Source organism: Pituophis catenifer, unplaced genomic scaffold (genome assembly GCF_029215685.1).
Source record: "Pituophis catenifer annectens isolate HBS135680 unplaced genomic scaffold, rPitCat1.0.hap2 SCAF_2, whole genome shotgun sequence".
In the NCBI taxonomy this organism is placed as follows: domain Eukaryota; kingdom Metazoa; phylum Chordata; class Lepidosauria; order Squamata; family Colubridae; genus Pituophis; species Pituophis catenifer.
The window spans coordinates 266,770,028-266,790,097 of NW_027256882.1; the positions used below are offsets into that span (position 1 = coordinate 266,770,028).

Genomic DNA, 20,070 nt, shown 5'->3' on the forward strand with positions numbered 1-20,070 from the left:
CCCGCATACTCGAATCTCAGGAATCGGCGATGGGCGGGATGCACCGGGACATGTAAGTAGGCCTTACGAAGATCTACGGATTGCATGAGGTCCCCCTGTTGCACTGACGCGAGGCTCGACCGCAGGGAATGCATTTTGAATCGGCGGTAGTGAACTGCCAGATTCAGATGCTTCAGGTTGAGGACACCCCTGTAACCCCCGAGCTCTTGGGTACCAAAAAAAGCACCGAGTAAAATCCGGTCCACAATTGGTCCCCGGGTACGGCCTCTATCGCCTTGATGTTCAGAAGGTGCTCGATCTCTGCTGACATGAGACATCGCAGATCTGAAGAGCGGGGCACTGGGCATCGTATGAAGCGACTCGGGGGGGTGTCAGTGAACTCTATAGAGAAGCCCTGGGAGACCGTATGATGCACCCAGGCATCCGCCGTTGACAGGACCCACTGGTGGCGAAATGTCTGGAGCCGTCCGCTGATGGGGCTCGGCAGTTGAGAATCATTTGCCTCGCCGGAAGGTTTTAGAGCCGGAGCCATGGAAAGGACGCTTCAAAGCGTGTTGAGGCCTTCCCCTTTCACGGAACTGTTGTCTGTCCGAAAAGCAGTCACCTGACTGGAATGACTGACGGTAAGTAAAGGGACCCCCCCCGGGCCCAGAGAAGGTCCAAAAGGGCTGCCGTTGGCTGTAAGGAGTGTAACGTCTGTCTGGCTTGCGGTAGGCGGACGGGAGGACTTTGCGCTTATCTTTGTCCTCGACAAGGACTGGATCGAGTGCAGCACCAAACAAGTTGGGAGCCTTATAGGGGGCTGAAGCGAACTTCCATTTAGTTTTTACATCGGCCTTCCAGTGACGGAGCCAGAAGAGACGCCTTGAGGTGACCGACGAGGCAAGGGCCCAGGAAGCAAATGTAACTGAGTTTAAAGAAGCGTTGGCTGAGTATTTGGTGGCTGCAATGATCTTATTAACGTCTTGATGCAATCTGGTCTCCTCAGGAGGAAGCCTTTCTTGCAATTGACGCAGCCAGATAAGCGATGCCCGGTTAAAAAATGACGTGGCCATCGCTGTTCTGACCGCCCAGGCCACTGCTTGGTGGGATTTGCGGAAGGCGAGCTCCGCGCGTCTGTCTTCAGACTTCAGACCGTCCAAGGGGTCCGAGGAAATGACTGAAGGTGAGGCGAGAGTCGCCACAGGAGCATCGACTACAGGTAAGTCCAGAAGAGCATCCAGTTCGGGGACCGGGCAATAAAGTTTCTTGTCCAGATTACTGGGGGTTGTTAAGGACCCCGGTTGACCCCACGGCATTTGAAGGATGTCTGCAAACAGTTGGGGGCATGGAATGTAGTTCTTCTCCTGCTTGGCCTGCTTAAATAAGGCATCATGGGGGCCTGCCTCAGGTTGAGAAATGGCAGCCTGTGCCCCAACCGCCCCTAGATTAGTTGTGAGGCGCGCCTTGTGCAGGAGTGATTTAAACAGCGCAGGGCGAAAGAGACCAGTAAAGGCAGGAGAGTCTGGCATCAAGCCCTCGTCTTCAGAAAACTCGAAGTCCTCAGGGAAGTCTTCTGCCTGGTCCGAGTCCCCAGAGGAGTCAGACTCCCTCCGTTGTGGTGAACGAGGCCTGTGTGATGGCTGACTAGGCGCCAACCACTGGGCCGGCCTCGATTGGGGGGCCTGAGAGGCTTGTTGTAGACCAGCCACCAGGATGTTGGATAAGGCCGTGGACAGCATGGCCTAAACGTCAAGTTGAGGGGCTACAGGTGGTGGATCCGCTGCATGGAGCCCCGCTGCAGTAGGAGTGAAGGTAGCCTCAGGCGGCTGGCGACGAGGAGGATGGGAGGAGTCCAAACCAGCAGAAGAAACGTCTGGCATAGATTGCAAGACCCCCTTTGTAAGGGACAGTGGAGCCATAGAAGCGTTCTGTGACGTTGATGGCGTGGTCACAGGAGATGTTGGCTGAAGGGGTCTTGAGTCCATGGCAAGAGACGAGGATGCCGCTTGCCTGGCCTTGTCATATTGTCTCTCAAATGCCTTGTGGTGCCGCAAAGGGTCCTTGTCAACGGCCTTGGTAGCCTTGGAGCGATGGGTCTTGTGGCTGACAGGAGCAGACCGCTTACCCGCCCCCTTCCTGTGCGCCTTGACCCTGGGCGGGCTCTCTTCCCGCTCGAGGTTGGAAGAAAGGGACGAATCCGCCATGGCGGTATAAAGGCCTGGTAGTCCTGTTGGGGTTTTTTTTTGTTTTTTTTTAAACAGGAAGGGGCGTCAGACAAAGACAGGTGGGACTAAGTATCCCCAAAGTTCGACCACCAGCATACAAAGTCAGACCAAAGGCCCTCCAAAGGCTTTCAGACTGTCCTTGTTAGGGAGCAGTGAAGGAGACTCAAGGTGTGGCAAGAGGCACAGTCCGGCCGGCCAGCAATCATGCAGAGGCGCCTCAGAAGGTGTGGGGCACCTAAAGCTCCTGCTAGGTATGGGGCTCCTAGAACAAGCCAGGGAACTCCCCTCCCCTCAATGCCACCGATTCACGGAGCGGATGGCACACAAAATGGCGGGTGAGGCAAACGGGCAACCAAAATGGTGGCCGCAACCGTCACAGTAAAATGGCGGACTCACGTTGCCGAGACCTCGCTGCTGAGGCCAGGAGCCGAGCAGGACCGCTCTGCCGGTTGTCGCTGTCCTTGTCTCGTTGTAATCGGCGGCGCCCGCAGTAGCAACTGACAGGGCAACCACCAAATTAGAGCCCACAGTGAATATAACGGAGCAAACACGAAAATTGTGTAACCGCTCCGATGCCGCCTTTGCAATGCCGAACCTCTGAGCGCCAATCTGAGGTGGTGGGGACCGTGACGGCGAGACGCCTAGCCCACGCACACACCGGCGGCTACAAGTTGAGCCGGATCCGCTCCGAGGGGTCAGAGTCCGGCTGCTGTCTTCACACTGAGGAACGGGACAGCCTGGAGCCTCCAGACATGTCACTGTGCTCACACAGCTGACTGTCGGCTCAAACAAACAGAAATCTTCCTCTCTCCACCGTGAACAAGGGAAAAAAGTAAATCAAAAATAACCAAATTACCTAAGCAAACTAAGAAATAGAAAGAATTTGAGCACAGAGAAAAATTCCACCTCAGTCTGTCAGCAACTGAAAGACTGAGGAATCATGGGACAAAGGGGCGTGGCCAGAGCACAGAGAGAGGGAGAAATAAATTTAAAGTCCACTCAGTTGATGTCAGAACGTGAGGAAGTAACCCAGCTATGGAGTGTAGATGCAGCGCTCTGGAAAATGGCTGAGGAGATGAGGGAAAAACAGCACTTACACACACATTGCGCTTGCACATACAATGTGTAACATTTTAAAGGACATTAAGTTCCACCAAAGCCTCGCTTTCTTAAACACTTTTGGATACAATAGATTTACAGTAAAAAAGGGGTCTTTGAAAACAACTGGACAAAGAAAACAGTCTGTCAAAGAACCAGCCTTCCTTCCGAATTACAGAAAGTAAAACAAAGACAAAACGTCTTTTAAAAGACATTAAAACAACAGCAAAGAACTTAATAAGATTTTGACTAAGAAAGTTATAGACAGATAAACAGGACTGTATAAATTTGAAAAAGTAATATTTTGATGAAAGTGCTTTAGTACTATTCAGAATTAATTAAATAAACAGGCCAGATCTTCATGTGAATGCTGGTTTTTCTTTTTAACATCAAAGGGAAAAGATAACTGGTGGAATTTATAAAACAAGAAGATAGATGTAACATGATGGGCTGTGTTATTACAACTACAGAAATACAGATTAGATTAAAGTTTTAAGAACAAAGAGAAGTCTAAACAAGAAAAAAGAGAGATAAGTCATCCTTCATTTTTGTAACTGACTTACTTTTAGTTTTGGATTATAAATAAGAGAATGGCAACCTCCAGAAAAGTTACAACACATGGTGAGGGAAGGAGAAGATTGTTCAGAAAAAGGAAATTATTCCAGAAATATTACAAAAATATTAAAAATGAGTAAGAATAGAAGATAGATAGTAAAGATGAAAGAATAAATCTTACAATAAATCTTAAAGAATCTAGAGAGGAAATTATGATTTGGGAGATAACATATTGTTGAAACAGTGGAAAAACAGCTGGTTGTAATGACTGAAATTCACATTATATTATAATCTAAAATAAAATTTTGATAAAATAATGTACTGTCACTAATGACTTCAGAAAAATTATCTGAAACATGAAAAGGTACTTCAAATTTATGTTGGTAATGTGAATAGCATGAAGGGACATTTTATCATGCATGGTGCATGTAAAAAATTTGGATTCAAATGCATATACTGAAGCAAACATTTTTAAAGTTTAAAGTGAAACTACAACTTTTTTATTGGGATTCACATACAACTAGAAAAAAGTCATGGAAGATTATTTTTATATATAATCACTATTGTGAAAGAAGTATATGCACAAAAATAGAAAAATTCTGAAATACCAGAGGGATGATTAGTGAAAATTATGGAACAAGCAGGAGTGGTAAAAGTAGCTTGTTGTTTAGAGAAAGATCAACTACTTTTAATTATTGGAATAAAGAAAAGAAAAAAAGAAAATTTAACAAATAGACTATGTATTTGATTATTAGAAAGGGTAGATATATGGAAATAATACTTTGATGTAACCTTAGAGAAAATAAAGTGTAAAATATTTATAACTGCTGTTAAGAAGATTGTAATCCACTCCTGTATTATTTTGTTTTCTATTTCCTTTTTATTCTTTTCCTTATTTCATTTTCACTTTTCTATTACCTTTTCTCTGTTTTTCTTATGTTTAACTTAAAATTTGTATTATTTTTCTCTGCAGAACACTTCATCCACACATACACACACAAGCTGTCTTTAATCTATGCATCTAGGTCAGTGATGGCAAATATTTTAGACACCGAGTGCCCAAACTGCGTGCGCGCACTTGCCCAAACTGAAAGGTATGCATGTGTGAGTGATCATGCGCATGCATGAGCAGACATGCGCGCACGCATGCACAGCAGAGACCAGCTGGCTGGCGGGAGGCGGGGCATCCCAACACCGGCAGCACGGCAAGATCTTTTTCTTTCACGAGCTTCTGTTTTGTCATTTGCAGGGAAACAGAAGCTCACGAAAGAAAGCCACGGAGAGCTGAGCTGGGGCAACAGCGCATGTGCCAGCAGAGATGGTTCTGTGTGGCACCTCTGGCACACATGCCATAGGTTCGCCATCACGGATTTAGGTACAAGGAACATTTGCTGAACAGAGAACAAAATTAAAGAAATCTTATTTCATTGTCTTTAACATTTATTTTTTAAAAATCAGAACATTGTTAAATTTCAATTCTAAACTAAAGATAATTATAAACCAAGAGGCACAATGAGGTACAGTAACTTCAACTAAATAAATTTTATATACATTACCAACCTTCACAATTTTGTTTACTTTTGCTGAAGGTGTGGGAGGTGGAGGAGTCTCTGGGCTAGGATCATCTTCTTCAGGAACTAGGTCTGGGTTAAGTGAAAATATACTCTCCAAGTCAATCTTTTAAAAGAAAAAATAGTTTAAAATAAATACATTGAAGTATTTACTTGCCTTTCTTCAACAAACAGTCCCTATATAACATTGCTACCAAAAAATAAAGGTTTAATCATGAGGCATAAAGGTTTTCATTTTTTCTAAAAAAAAACCAACAAAACCTAATAAATTAGGGCACAATGTGTTACTGACATTCTCTAATGACATAGAAAAAGAAGTGCTTCTTTTGCTCAATTCTGAAATTTTAGGGAATGCAGCTGTCTTCTGCCACATTCTTGATCAGCACAGTCTCATCAGAGATATATTATTGTTTGATATAAGTCTAACTGCTCTATTTCCTTTTTATTTAGTTGACATACTGCCTTTCTACTCAAACAAATGAATATTTATCTTGATAATACAGGGGACTATATTTCTTCCCAACTGTGTTCCAAGTCCTTTTCCTTGAATAAAGGAAACTACATTTCAGATAATCAAAAATATACATGTCTCAAGGACGCATGCTAATAAGTGGTAAGTGGTCCTCAACTTACAGTTCTTTTAGTGAAGGCACTGAAAAGAGTGATTCATGACCATTTTCAAAACTTATGATTGTTGCATGGTCACGTGATCAAAATTCAGGCATTTGGCAACTGGCTTATATTTATGACTGTTGCAATGTCCCGGGATCATATGTTCATCTTTTGTGACTTTCTGGCAAATAAAGGCCAAGTTGCTTAGCAACAGAAATACAGGACTACCTGTATTGTGTCAAGCTATTTCTTGCAAATTCAGCTGGTGATGAAATTTTAATTATTTCTTCTATTAGACTGATTTTTAAAAAGCATACAAAATACCATTGAAGCATATTGTTACCGTTTTCATTGAATGCAATTCATATTATACAACTTTATTTAATATTTCTACGAAGTGATACTGTATTTGTGTTTGAAGAATTTCATTTTTCATAACATTTAGATGGTTAAAAAGACCATACCTCTTTTCCTTTAGTATCACCATTTTCAATCCATTCTACAGTAACACTTTCATTATCCTCATTTAGAGATGTTACCATAGCTTCATGTATTCGACCTGGAAGAAAAATATATTAAGTTTTAAAATATGATCAAAAGATTCTTAAAAAGAGTCACAACATATTGCAGTACAATGGCTCTTAATACCCAGGCTATTTTCTCTGAGTAATAATAGAAAGTTGGGAAAGATTCATGTACCTAATCCTTCTTCAGCCAACTGAAGAAACCAAGCTGACCTCTATTTGCCATTATGCTCTATCTGGGAGACCTTTTCTCCCTAAGCTGATAGTAGAAACTAAAGTATCATTATATAGCATAAAAACCCTTCTCATAAGTCCTCCTTCCATATATTTTCTCTGAAAATATTTTCTTTTGAATTCTTGATGCTTTCTGAGCTTGACTGTTTGCACGCAGACATTTCATTAGTACTGTAACATCTTCAGTGTTAGTGAGTGTGGGGTTTGCACCTTGTTTACATACAGTTGCTTGCCTTGCCAATGATGGTGGGTATAGTTTTCTCCTTGGTAGTTCCTTGACTAGGGTAGTTTTCTGTTTGAATAGTTTGTGTGCTTTTCTGGCTGTAGGCTGCTAGAAACCATATGTTCTGGACTTTGTTTCCTTTTTAGCTTGTTATAGTCCTCGTTGAATAGTGTATAAATGTATTTATACATTAAATGTATTTATTTCTATGTGTCTATGGGTAGCTGATTTGTCCAGGATGCTCACCGTTTCCCCGTTAAAATAATGGTTAAGTCTATCCATGGGGTGAGAAGTCATGTCTTCTGACTGCTAGTTGGTGTTCATCAATGAGCTTTATGAGAGAGAACACTTCCAGTGACCAGATTAACTGACACTCCATGTTTTGTGGCAGACACTGCAGTCAAAAGGCAGCTGGATGTAGAATCCAGATAATTATCTCTGAATTAAAGAGATCTTGATTTCACCCTTGTGTATTCTGGTTAGCAAAAACTGGTATTTTTGTAGCCGCTTGTGATGACTTGGGAGTCGTGGGTTTCATCATACTGAGCCATTAATGTGGCCATTATAAAATTCAACGAAGTCTCATCTTTATAATCACCATGGGTTTTAATTTTCTTATGACTTCTTCAAGATTTAAAAGCCTGCTTATGCATTTGCTACTTATGCATTTGCTGAGTGAGTCCCTCTTTAATCCGCTTAAAAAGAAAGAAAATAAGGTTGAACATGCTTCAAAAAATTCAGAAAAGGTACTTCAGAATGAATGGAAAAATGAGCACAAGACCTCTTTAGAGCATCCAAAATTTTATTTTCAGACATGGCAGCTTTACTGAGTCAATTCATTAAAGCAGATAGATCTTTTTTCTGAGTCACATGGATGCTTTAAAATTGCAGCAGTCTTAAAGAGATGCTATGTACACACATTCAGAAACACTTCTGAATTATTTTCAAATAATCCTAATCCTAATACTTGAAAAAAAAGGGAAAATAATAATTTCCACCACCATTCAATTTACAAAAACTTGCTTGCCTACGTCTTGAAAGACAGGGATTGCTTGCCATGAGTAATTAATAATGAACATTTACACATCTATTAAAGTACATAAAAGAGACTGATATTTAAAAATAAAAGTATTTTTCTTTAAAAACTACTAAAAAAGTAGAATTGTGTATTTACATACTCATTCAGTATTTGGAGCATTTGGCCAGACAGTAAAATTAGTTCTCCAATGATTTTACCAACTGCAAACCTTTTTTTCATAAACATGAATATAATTAAATTATTTTACCCCATGGAATGGCTAACAAGAAGCACTCAATATTTACCTCTATAGCAGGGGTGTCAAACTCGCAACGTCACGTTGTCACATATCACGACTTTCCCCCCTTCGTTAAACCAGAGGTAGACGTGACCAGCGCATGAGGCATCCGGCCTGTGGGCTGTGAGTTTGACACCCCTGCTCTATAGGATTTACACTCACCAAAAGAAAACACTATTAAGAACTATGATTCCTCAAAAAAAAACAAAAAAAAAAAAACACCTCTAGTGTTTGTATTTTCTTTTATTTCAGATACCAATCATATCTAATCCTTTTCAAAATGACACAATACACAAAGCCAAAGCAAGCTCTGCTTTCTCATTTATCAGATAAACAGCTGTTTTTCTTTTGGGAATTTTTTCTCCTTTGTACATGTTTACAGATTCATCTGGAGAAGTGTAAGGAATCCAGGCTCATTCCCTCAGTTTGAATCCATTTCTTTGTTTCTCTTGTTAACAAACTCATTCAAAATAACTGCTGAAGACAAAACATATTTTTCTTCTTGGTGAATGAACTTAATTCAGTTGCTAGATAAAGTCTATCTTTATTTAGATTTAAGTTATGTCCTGCAAATAACATAACTACAGAAGCAAGACTAAAAACTGGGTGAAGTGACCTACCCTGAGATTCAAAGAAGCATATATATAAAAAAAGACAAATATCAATAAAATCATAAAGTAGATTTATTTTAGAATAACTTGAATTTCCCCCGTAACAAATAGTATGTTCTGTTGTCAGGAAAGCTAAGTATCCTATCTGATCTCTGTAATACAGGGGTCCTCAACTCCTGGGCCACAGCCCATCTCCAGGCATTGAGTCATTTGGAACCGGGCCGTAGAAGTGGCAGGAGTGCGCACACGCATCCCCAGTTGTGTAAACAGCAGTCAGTGCAAAGCCAAAAAGGTTGGGGAACTCTGCTGTCATACAATATTATTTTATTACAGTTTTTTTAGTATATATATATATATATTAAGAAAATAACTATTCATAAAAGACACTAAATAAAAAAATAAAAAAAATAATTTCCAGAATTTTCTGTCAGGATGGTTTATGGCAACAGCCCTATATCATATATTGGAAATTTCCTCTCCCAATATCGACAGTGCTTTTTGAGTTTAAAATTATCAGTTTAAAAAATGGAGACATTAGATGGGAGAGGATTCCATCACTTTGGGTACATTTGTTTATACAGAGTAATTCAAGGGAATGTATCACAAATGCAGAAATTAATATTTCTATATGGAAATGAATCTCATAAACATCAAGATAATTGAAGACAAGTAGAATCACATCACCACTGGTAGATCTGCCATTCATATGTTCCATACGGATGCCAAGACAAACTTCTTTTAAATCAAAGATTTATTGCAATATAAATGTTGATAATCATGCTTTTGTGTTGCTTTTTGGTAAACAGAAGAAGTTTTGAGAAATTATCAAACTAGGAAATAACTTTTCATTGAGACTATCTCTGGTATAAAAGTCTTTGTGATAAAAGGGAAAAATTCCATCAAGTCTACCTTGATTCCTGATAACATCATGGCATAGACCCATTTAGTTTTCTTGGCAGCAATACGGAAGTGGCTTGCCACTACCTTCCTTATAGGATAAGCTTTTTTCATCTTCAAAATCTAGTCCATGGATTTCTTTATAATCCTTGTAAAGGCTGAAGTTGGCAAGGCAGCAACCAATTTTAAGGCCAGACAGAATAATTATGGAAACACTGAACAAATGCCTCTAACCCTCAAGTCTGGGAAAATAGTAACCACAAGTTAGACAGCTCAAAACTTCAGCAAGAAAAAAACTGTAACAGATATACTCTCTGTGTGTATATATGTATATATAAAGCTTTCTGTAATGGGGCAGATTTTCTGCACATATGCTACTATTATTTTTAAAAACCCTACACTAAAACACTTAACAGAGATCGAAACAATGGAGGTGGGGGTGGGGGAAGATTACCCCCATAGAAAATAAAAATATGAAAACCAACTATCCAACACTAAGATCTCATAAAACCCTAGCCTAAATTATTTCTCTTAAATGCATATTTTTTTCAAAAGAGAAAAATACATCAACCTATTAAATAGATACAAATTTATCCAATTTCATATTAAGATTCAACTTTTAAAAAATAAACCTTGACTATCTTGTCTGGTCATGCTTCTAATTCAGTATAAATTGATAAAACAACTTTTAGAGCCCAAGACACAAGCATTTTTCCATGCATATACAACCATACACTTTGTAACCTCAATTTTCTATCCAGTTACTGCTCACAAATGAATTGTGATCAAAAATATTCAGTTAACAAAAAGGCCCTAAAATGAGATTTAAATTCATACACTGTAAAAGAATTAAACCAAGACCAACCCAATCCTTGCTTCTGTTAATGATACCATTAATATATTATTACATGAAATAATAAAAACAGCAATAATTTATATTAATACTTTCTATAAATATGGCTTTAAATGGATAAACATCTTCTGATAAATATCTTCTTCATCTTTTATTGGACATATAACACTCAACATAGTTATGAGGTTAAAAAATAATTCAGTTGTTCTACAAGGGTCAAAAATGGTGAGAAACCCCTAACCCTAACCCAACTATTTTCTCTTATGAGACAGAAATAACAGCAGGTGTATAGCGCCTCAATAGGTTCGTGCATTAAGGACTAGATAGAGTAGTTTAGTTCTTTTATGTCATGCAAAAAGAGCAAATAAAAATTAAGAAAATGGATTTTAAACTATAAACAGCAGTATTGTATTTCAGTAAATGTACAACTACTTAAACAATGTTATCCATACTTTCTTCATAAATGAGCTACATCAATTCCTGGGAGGAAATATCAAGTAGGACACCCACCACTGCCAGTGCTACACCACATCCTTATAAATGACCTAGAGCAGGGGTGTGAAATTCATGGCCTGAGGGCTGGATGCGTCACGAGCTGCCCACCCCCCGTTTAGCGAAGGGAAAAAAGTCATGATACATCATGTGACGACGTGATGACGTGACGACACAAATTTGACACCCCTGACCTAGAGGATGGAAAGGTTGCTTATTACATTTGCAGGGTTAAATTTGGAAGCTATGGCTTGTTGACAATGTATAAAAGAAATCCCTGATGTATTAGTGGACCACCAATGGGCTGCCAATGTAAGCATGGAGCACATTAAGCAAATCACTGCATCCAGATCAAAGGAAGTAATAAACACCACTATATTTCGTACAGGTTAGACCTATGTGTCTACTCTAAACCTTAGCAACATTAAGATGTAAGACTTCAACTCCCAGAATTCTCCAGCTAGTATGTTTTATGTTTGAAGAATTGAGTAAAATAAGACTAAAAAGTATTGACTGAATATTTTAATTACTTTGAGGCTTTTTTTAAACAGGGGGTTTATGCAAAATTTTAGATATATAAATGGACATGGAAAAGCTAGAAACGTTTGTAAGAGAGGTGTTGGGTGGCTAGACATGCCTAACTTGCCAAAGAGAAGACTAAGGAACAATACAGTAGCTGTCTACAAATATCTAAAAGGCTGTCACAAAGAACAGGGTGAAGAATCAGCTATCTATTGAAGGTCAGTGTAGGACTGGAACTAAGAAATTGAAATTAAAAGCAAGAATTCAGGCTAAATACTATTAACTAGGAGGAATTTCTTAATGGCAGTAGCTGTTAAATAGTGCAGCAATCAGCTCAGAAAGTTTATTGGAGATTTTCAGATGAAGGCTGGATAGCTGTTTGTGGAGAACGATTTGGCTGATTCTTACACTGAGCAAAGCATTCTGCTAAATGGCTTATACTATGTAAATTGGAAAAGATCTTATAAGATTCTACCAATAGTGTTTGCATATGAACAACAATTTACAGGTCACAGAAAGCTGTATATATGGCTTTGATTAAGTAAGTATGCTAGTCACTAAATTGTTTCTGAGAAAAATATAAGTCTTGAATACCTAGCAAGCATATTTCAGTTTTCTTCCAATAATGGGGTTTTTAATGATACTTTCAAAAGGGATGCGGTGGCTCAGTGGCTAAGACACTGAGCTTGTCGATGGAAAGGTCGGCAGTTCAGTGGTTCGAATCCCCAGTGCCGCATAATGGAGTGAGCTCCTATTACCTGTCCCAGCTTCTGCCAACCTAGCAGTTCGAAAGCACGTAAAAAAAAATGCAAGTAGAAAAATAGGGACCGCCTTTGGTGGGTTCTGTGCACCTTTGGTGTTTAGTCATGCTGGCCACATGACCACGGAAATGTCTTTGGACAGCACTGGCTCTTCGGCTTTGAAACGGAGGTGAGCACCACCCCCTAGAGTCAGGAACAACTAGCACATATGTGCGAGGGGAACCTTTACCTTTACCTTAATGATACTTTCACACATTTAGATGCTTTTATCTAAGAAATATCTCTTACAATATGGTCAATTCTACATTTAACTCCAAGCCTGGACTTCTTGTTATTCTAGTCACATCTTTATGAAGAAATATGGTGTTTTTTTCCTTTTGGCAAGCATAAGACTTTTGTAGTAATAATGAATGAAATATTCCCCAAAGAACATTTTCAAAAATGAATGCTGAAGCTGTTGCAATAGTGCCTATGAAAAGATGCTTAAAGATCAAGCTATGTATAGGCATTGTTTAAACAGAATGCTTACCACAGAATGCTTACCACTTTCAGCTAAATATTGAAATGATTCTAGAGCAAGATAATTTGCAAAAATAGTTGGAATGTCACAAACCTGAAATAATACCATATATTGCAGTCAGGCTTTGCAATTTTATACTGCATTTGCTGAGAGGGTTTATTGTTTCTGAACTTTTTACTTCCTATGCTGAAAACCTTAATACATGCTCTGTGGGAATAAAGGAATAGAAAGAATGCTAGGGATCTGGAGAGTCCCCAAATCATAGAAGAAAATGATGCAATGAATTGCTTCTGTTCCCCAAAATGTCACTGTCAGATAATAAAGGGGCAGTTTTGAACTATACCTGATGGTCCAAAGACAGCTAATCCAATCCCAAATGAAAATCCATAGCAAGCAATGGAGTACAGGAATCACCAGAGTCTGGCAAAGAGGAACCTGTGGAAAGCAACCTAAATTTTGATGAAATAAAGTATGGTGAAAATCTGCCAGTCATTTGAATAACAATACTAATGTGTGCCTTGCTTCTCTGACTTCAACTTTTTCTTCCAGTAATATATTCTAGTTTACAGAATTTTCTAATCAATGTTCATCTTAATGGATGAAAACTTGACTGGCCATCAGTTATACCTACACCTACATCTGGGTACATCATTCCATATGCTGTTATTTTAGCAATTATTCAGTAGAGGCACCTAGACAGGAAAATCAGGTTTGATTATTTTTGATTTTCCTATAACTATAACTGAACAATCCAGCAAATGGAAGTAACTATTAAAAGGAAGTGTGTTTTCCTAGGGCAATGAATGGGAGCTGGAAGCCATCATACTAATACTGGTAAGAGAACTAGAAACACTCATAAATGCTGGGTATTAGAATTATAGGACGGTCTATCCAATTAAGGACACTATGTTTTAAGGATTAAGAACACTATTAGAGAACAGCAAGAATGATGTTGAATAAGGAAACTGGAAATAAGACCTATGAGAATAGAAGGATCTTGGTATGGCTAGCCACAAAAAAAAAAATAATCAGTTTTTAAATACCCAAAATCATGCCACAAAGAAAATCAAGACCTATTTTGTCTCAATTCAGAAGGCAGGGCAATCAACTGATGTTACAGGACCACAGATTCTGACAGTAAGTTAATATATATATATATTTCTAGCAATCAGCAGATCAACAGCTGACTGGCCTACATGACCTTGATGGCTTAAAACACTTTTCTGCCATTTTGTATTGACAGGTACAGGTAGTCCTTGACTTACGACCACAATTGAGCCCAACATTTCTGTTGCTAAGTGAAATATTGGTTAAGTGAGTTTTGCCCCATTTTATGAGCTTTCTTGCCACAGTTGTTAAGTGAATCACTGCAGTTGATAAGTTAGTAACCCAATTGCTGACTGAGCCTGGCTTCCCCACTGACTTTGCTTGTCAGAAGATTGCAACAGGTGATCACATAACCCCGGGACAGTGCAGCCATCATAAATATGAGTCAGTTGCCAAGCATCTGAATTTTGATCACATGACCATGGGGATGCTGCAATAGTCATGTGAAAAATGGTCAAAAGTCATTTTTTTCAGTGCCATTGTAACTTTGAACGGTCACTAAATGAACTGTTGTAAGTCAAGGGTTTAACCTGTACATTACATTTCACTTCAGAGATACAATCATGAACTAAATAATTTACTCAATATCAAAAGATTAATTTTTCTGAAGGGAACTGGACAAAAAATGAGAAACCTGCACTCTGGAAAGAAAAAAACATGCAACGAAGGTAGAAATATAATGGTAAAGAGGTTTCTATCCATTAAAGAGAGGTGAGAATTCTTATTTGGTTCACATCTTTGTTAATCTAATTTTCACTTCTTACTAAAATGTGTAATGAAATACCATTATTCTTTAGAATGCATATTTGTTCCATTTTTGCATTCAAAACTTGGGTGGAAAATATATGAATATATTTGAAATAACATTTTGAGAGTATAAATATGTTTCTTCGACTCAGTTAAGACTGCAAATGAAGTGTAACTGAGTCATAACCACTGACTGCTTTGAGGGCCTTCCTAATTCACATGTACATACACAGAAAGCAATTCAATTGGGTTTGGTACTGCAATGAATCAGTAAACACATGGCTTTGCTAAAATTCAGTGAAATTGCTAGAAAGCACTCCTCAGAATGATCTTAGCAGCCTTATTACTTATAATTTTATACAGGAATGCATTACAATTTTAATAGTTTTAATAGGATTAGTTTCAACATAATTTTGAATCTATGTACATCTACTACTTCTACTGAAATTAACAGTAAACCCAAATGTCACTAGGGAAGCAAAGCTATAATTCTGGTCCTGAGCTCATGTATCTGCATCGGCTCTTCACTAGAGTAGTAACGATACAGTATTCAGTAGAGTAACAGTAGCACTATATGTGGTCCCACTAACTAGAATATTAAAAAAATGGAAAAAGATTAGACCTATCCAGTCAGATATTCTGTGCAAAAAGATTCACCCATATTTTTCAGACTATAAAACGAACTGGACTATAAGACGCACCTAGATTTACAGGAGGAAAACAAGAAAAAAATAGTTTTTGGCCTCCACGCGTCACGTTTTCTCCCTCCCCAGCCCCCAGAAGCACTCTGCAGTGCTCCGCACATCCCATTTTAGCCAAAAACAGACCTGTTTTTGCTTGCAGAGTGCTTCTGGAGGCCGGGGAGGGTGAAAACATGATGTGCGGAGTGTTCGGGAGCCCAAAAATGGGCCCATTTTTGGCAAAACAGGACGTGCAGAGCACTGCAGAGTGCTTCTGGGGGCTGAGGAGGGAGAAAACGTAATGTGCGGAGGGTTCGGGTGGCCAAAAACAGGCCTGTATTCGGTCTATAAGACGCATCGAAATTTTCACCCACTTGAGGAAAAAGTGTTTCTTATATTCCAAAAAATACGGTCGTTATTTTACGATAGTGGTATTCTCCCCTATCCTCCTCATATTGTAGATAGGCGCTGTTACCATAATTCCTTTTTAAACAGGAAAAACTACTTCAAGACAAGGATCAAAGTCAGAGAATTAGGAAGGGAAATGAGTATTTAATCTTTTCTCTGCCTGTCAGTTCTTTGCTATAAATAACCTTAAATTACCTGAATTCTAAATGTAAGCAATGGTGCACATGGAATACTTGAGTAGACAGAGAAGTTGATTACACTTCAGGAAAAAGACCAATAACATTCTTCTACTATAGTAGACAGTCTATGGCAGGGGCGGTATGTGGGTCTTTCATCCCTCTGCTGCAGCTCCCTGTCGCTGGTCAGCTCCACAACTGATAGGGCTTTTGGTTAGGACAGATAGAGGAAAAAAGATGCTGCTCTAGGAGGAGACTCTATGGTGGGGGAACTGGACTTCCGGTCAGTAGAGGAAAAAAGATGCCGCGCTAGAAGGAGACTCTGCTGAGGGAACCGGACTTCCAGTTGGCTCCAGAATTGAACGGGGGGCTTCCGGTTAGCAACTTTGTGGCTTTTTGAGTATTTAAGGTTGCTGACTCCTGATCTACAGAAATGCAAATCATTGACAAACTGATTAGGTCCATGAGTACATGCTGATTAGTTACACTTTACCATGCCTTCAAATATAAACTAATCCAAGTATTATAAATATCTAGTTGCTTTCTCAGAATCTCATCATCCTTTTATATTTGATGGGTGGCACTTTCATGTCAATACTGACCTATCAAGTGTGTGGTACAAAACTTAATATCTTATTGGCAAGTACCTTTTTAATGATTTAGATTTTAGACCTTCAGGCATGTTCCTAAAAATTGGTTTAAACATCAACAATTTATATAAATTGTAACTGCTGCATTACAAACTTTAGCCAATTTATATCTGGAAGTATCTTAACACAATGCAGTAAGTTAAACAGGCTTAAACAATAAAAACTATTATTCAATTATTTATCAATTTTTAATCAACATTTATACAGGTAGTCCTCACTTATCAACTATAAGACAAATTGACAACTCAGGTGCTAAATGGTATGGTAGTTAAGACTGATACCATGTGAGGTCAATTCAAGGGGTCAGTTCCAGGTATGGCCATTAAGCAAATCATCACAAGTTGCTAAGTGTGACATTACAACTGTGAGGAGCAACTTCTTTTAAGCTTCCCATTGATTTTGCTTGCCAAACATCAGTTGAGAATGTCACAATGGAAATCATGTAGCCATGGGAAACTGTGACTGTCATAAATGTGAACTGGTTGCCAAGGCCCCAAATTATAATCATGTGACCACAGGGATAGACAGCCACAACTTCAAACACCAGTCATAAGACTTGTTTTTCAGTGCCACTGTATATTACCTTCAAATAATCGCTGAATAAGTGGACAGCAAGTGAGGACTACCTGTAATCTGTTAGTGATTTTTTTGAAAATAACATGAGTGTGTGCTGTGCCTTATTACAAAGTTGTATCAAAGTTCTGAAACTCACCAGCATATATATTCTACTGTTTCTTAATTCCCTAAGTGACTTAAAGCTGCGAGTCATAGTTATATTAGCAATGCATCCACACTGAGCTTGGCTGATGGTGAGTTCATCTATGTTTTCTTTGCAATAGGAAGGAAGTGGTTTGCTTCTACATTCTTTCAGAATGCTTTTACAACTTCCCTGCTTAGAGTTAAATATTATTTGTTCCGATTCCTGCTTCATTACAGAATTAGAAGGAATAAAATCTACCAAAAGTTATATTTGTGAGCTAGCATTTACAGTTTTTTTTCCCAAACAGCAGGCAACAAGTTAATTACTTTTTAAAAAATTCAAAAGATTGTTAGCAGAGATGACTGACAATGACCCTCCACAAAACAAGAAACATTCCTTACAAAAATAAAACAATTTATTTGAAACTATTTGATAATGTAGATATGGAACTATTTAAAGCCAGTCAGGAACCTATCCAACCAAAGATACTCAGGGATACTCATCCCATCATTTTTCACTGGTGGTGGTAAGCAACTATAATTCTATTTCTTACAGTTAGTAGAATACAAGAATATATTTAAACATTACGATCCAGACAAAAGCATTTTGTTAGAGACATATACTCATTTTTATCATCTGTGGTAAAGCATGAACAAATTCCTTGAATCACTTTGAAAATATAACAAAACCAAGAATTTTAACCTGATTCATTTAAGCCTGCTTAATTAACGCTATAGGTTCCTCTGACAAACACTAACAATATGCAGTTAGAACTGCAGAATAAAAAGTGTATGGAGCGCAAATCAAAATGCTGAAAGAGAAAAAGCACAGTTAACAATAGCGTTTATTTCTTAATCCTTTTAGTACTAAGTACTCAATACTCGTACTAAGTACTAGTACTCATGAAAACCTCCGATTTCTAGACCTGTGAGGAGCTCCTGGATTTCGCAAACACGAAGCAGTATCGGATAGGTACCCTTCCAAAACGAATTTAAAACTGACCTCATCCCAGCGTCATCAAAAAAAATTACTAGGAGCATCCAATGGCATCTCACTCATCATGGCTGAGCAAGAGCTTCATTTTGCACGCAACCCTCCGCACGCTGTTATCCACACCGTGCAAGTGTAATCTCACCAAAAGCTTCCCACGCCTACAAACTTCATCCGCATCGTTAGAAAGGCTTTTTCACACACTGTTGCCACGAGACACAGGGCAGAAATGGGGAAAAGGGGAAAAAAAAAAGGAAGGAAAAAAAGGAAGGAAAAAAAAAAACCCACCCGGGATCGATCCAGGAACTTCACCCTCCCGGGGGGAGTAGTATATGCAAATATGAGGCTGCCTCTACGAGAGATTAACAATCCCGTTTATTTAAATTAATTACTGCACCCTGTATGACATCGGTCTCAATAGTGGGGTGTCACTCCATTTGCTTTTGCTTTTTTAACGGAAGGAAAACCGAACGCATTGGGGGATACCCAGAATACCGGTTTACACCTCGGAGAAGCCGCACGTGAGACTTACCTGCATTCTCCTTGGGTCTCCTGCATATGCTTCCCCATCGCCCGCCGAAAATACTCCTGTTGCTAACCCAAGTTTCCGCGCGCAGCAGCCTTTCCAACCGGCCGGCTTCGGCCTCCTCGGCCACGCCCTTCCAGAGCCTCCCCCATATCCCTGAGGCGGCTTCCCCTACAACTCCGCACCCCCCAAACCCTCCCCGCGGCTCCGCGCCCTCCCTTCCCCACGGCACTGCAGCAACCTCCCTTTTCCTCTGCCGTCTCCAGCGGCGACAGCGCAAGCCTGCCACCCCGGGTGCCTCACCGCCCCATCCGCGCCGCAAGAGGCGACATAAAAATCTCCTTAACGACCGGGGGCCGACGCCACAGGCCCCGACGCCGACGCTGCTCCTTCCTCGGGGCCCGCGCCCACCTTCGGCCCCGGCCGCTCCGGGTTGAGGAGGGCGGGCCCCTCCACTCCAGCTCCCCCGGCATCGCTTCCACCCATTCATCGGTTTGCTGTCCTCCGCCTCCCCTCCCCCTTTCCCCGGCTCACCATCGCTGCGCTTGATCTCCACATAGATCCCTATCTGGATCTTGCCGAAGTTGGCCGTTGCCATCGCGTCATCGAGTGAAAGGGAGGGGGAGACACCGAAGATGAGGCGGCGAGGCGGGGGGCGCCCGCCTGAAGGAAAAGGAGAAGCGGGAGGGGCGGCGGGAAAGAGGCGGCGGCGGCGGCCACAGCAGTTTCTACGGGGAAAAGGGGAGGGGGAAGGAAGGAGGAGGAGAAAAAGGCGCCGGCCGGATACAACAGTCGCCGGGAGCCGCTGCCGCTGCGCACACAATGGAGGCGTCACGGCAGGATCGGTTGAAGGAGTGGGAGGAGCAGAGGCGGGCGGCGGGCTTTCAGAGTTTGGCGTGGGGCGCCGCGGAGGCCGCCGCCGCCCGCCAGCCAGCCGGCTTCCAGGCGCTTCGTCGGCGGTGCTTTCTGTGCTGGCTACGGCGGCGCCGCCGCGCTGAGCGGGAGGAGGGACGGGCTCTGCTCTCCGCCTCCTGAACTCCAGCCCCCGGCTTCGCTTCCTCGTCGGCAGCGTGCTGGGGTTGACGAGGAA

At 40.5% G+C, this 20,070-nt stretch overlaps 1 protein-coding gene across 4 annotated transcripts in view; it reads right to left on the reverse strand.

Annotated features, from left to right (window-relative positions):
* The window catches only part of KIF2A (kinesin family member 2A), a 57,910-nt gene extending 38,107 nt beyond the window's left edge, over nt 1-19,803 (reverse strand). For all 4 annotated transcript variants that reach the window (XM_070938859.1, XM_070938857.1, XM_070938858.1 and 1 more), the window contains exons 1-3: nt 19,515-19,803; nt 6,508-6,602; nt 5,421-5,537 (exon numbers count right to left, since the gene is read on the reverse strand). In XM_070938859.1, coding sequence (XP_070794960.1) covers nt 5,421-5,537; nt 6,508-6,602; nt 19,515-19,578 — 276 coding nt within the window. In that variant the 5' untranslated portion in view covers nt 19,579-19,803. The remainder of the gene's footprint in view (nt 1-5,420; nt 5,538-6,507; nt 6,603-19,514) is intronic.
* Between the last annotated feature and the right edge of the window lie 267 nt (nt 19,804-20,070).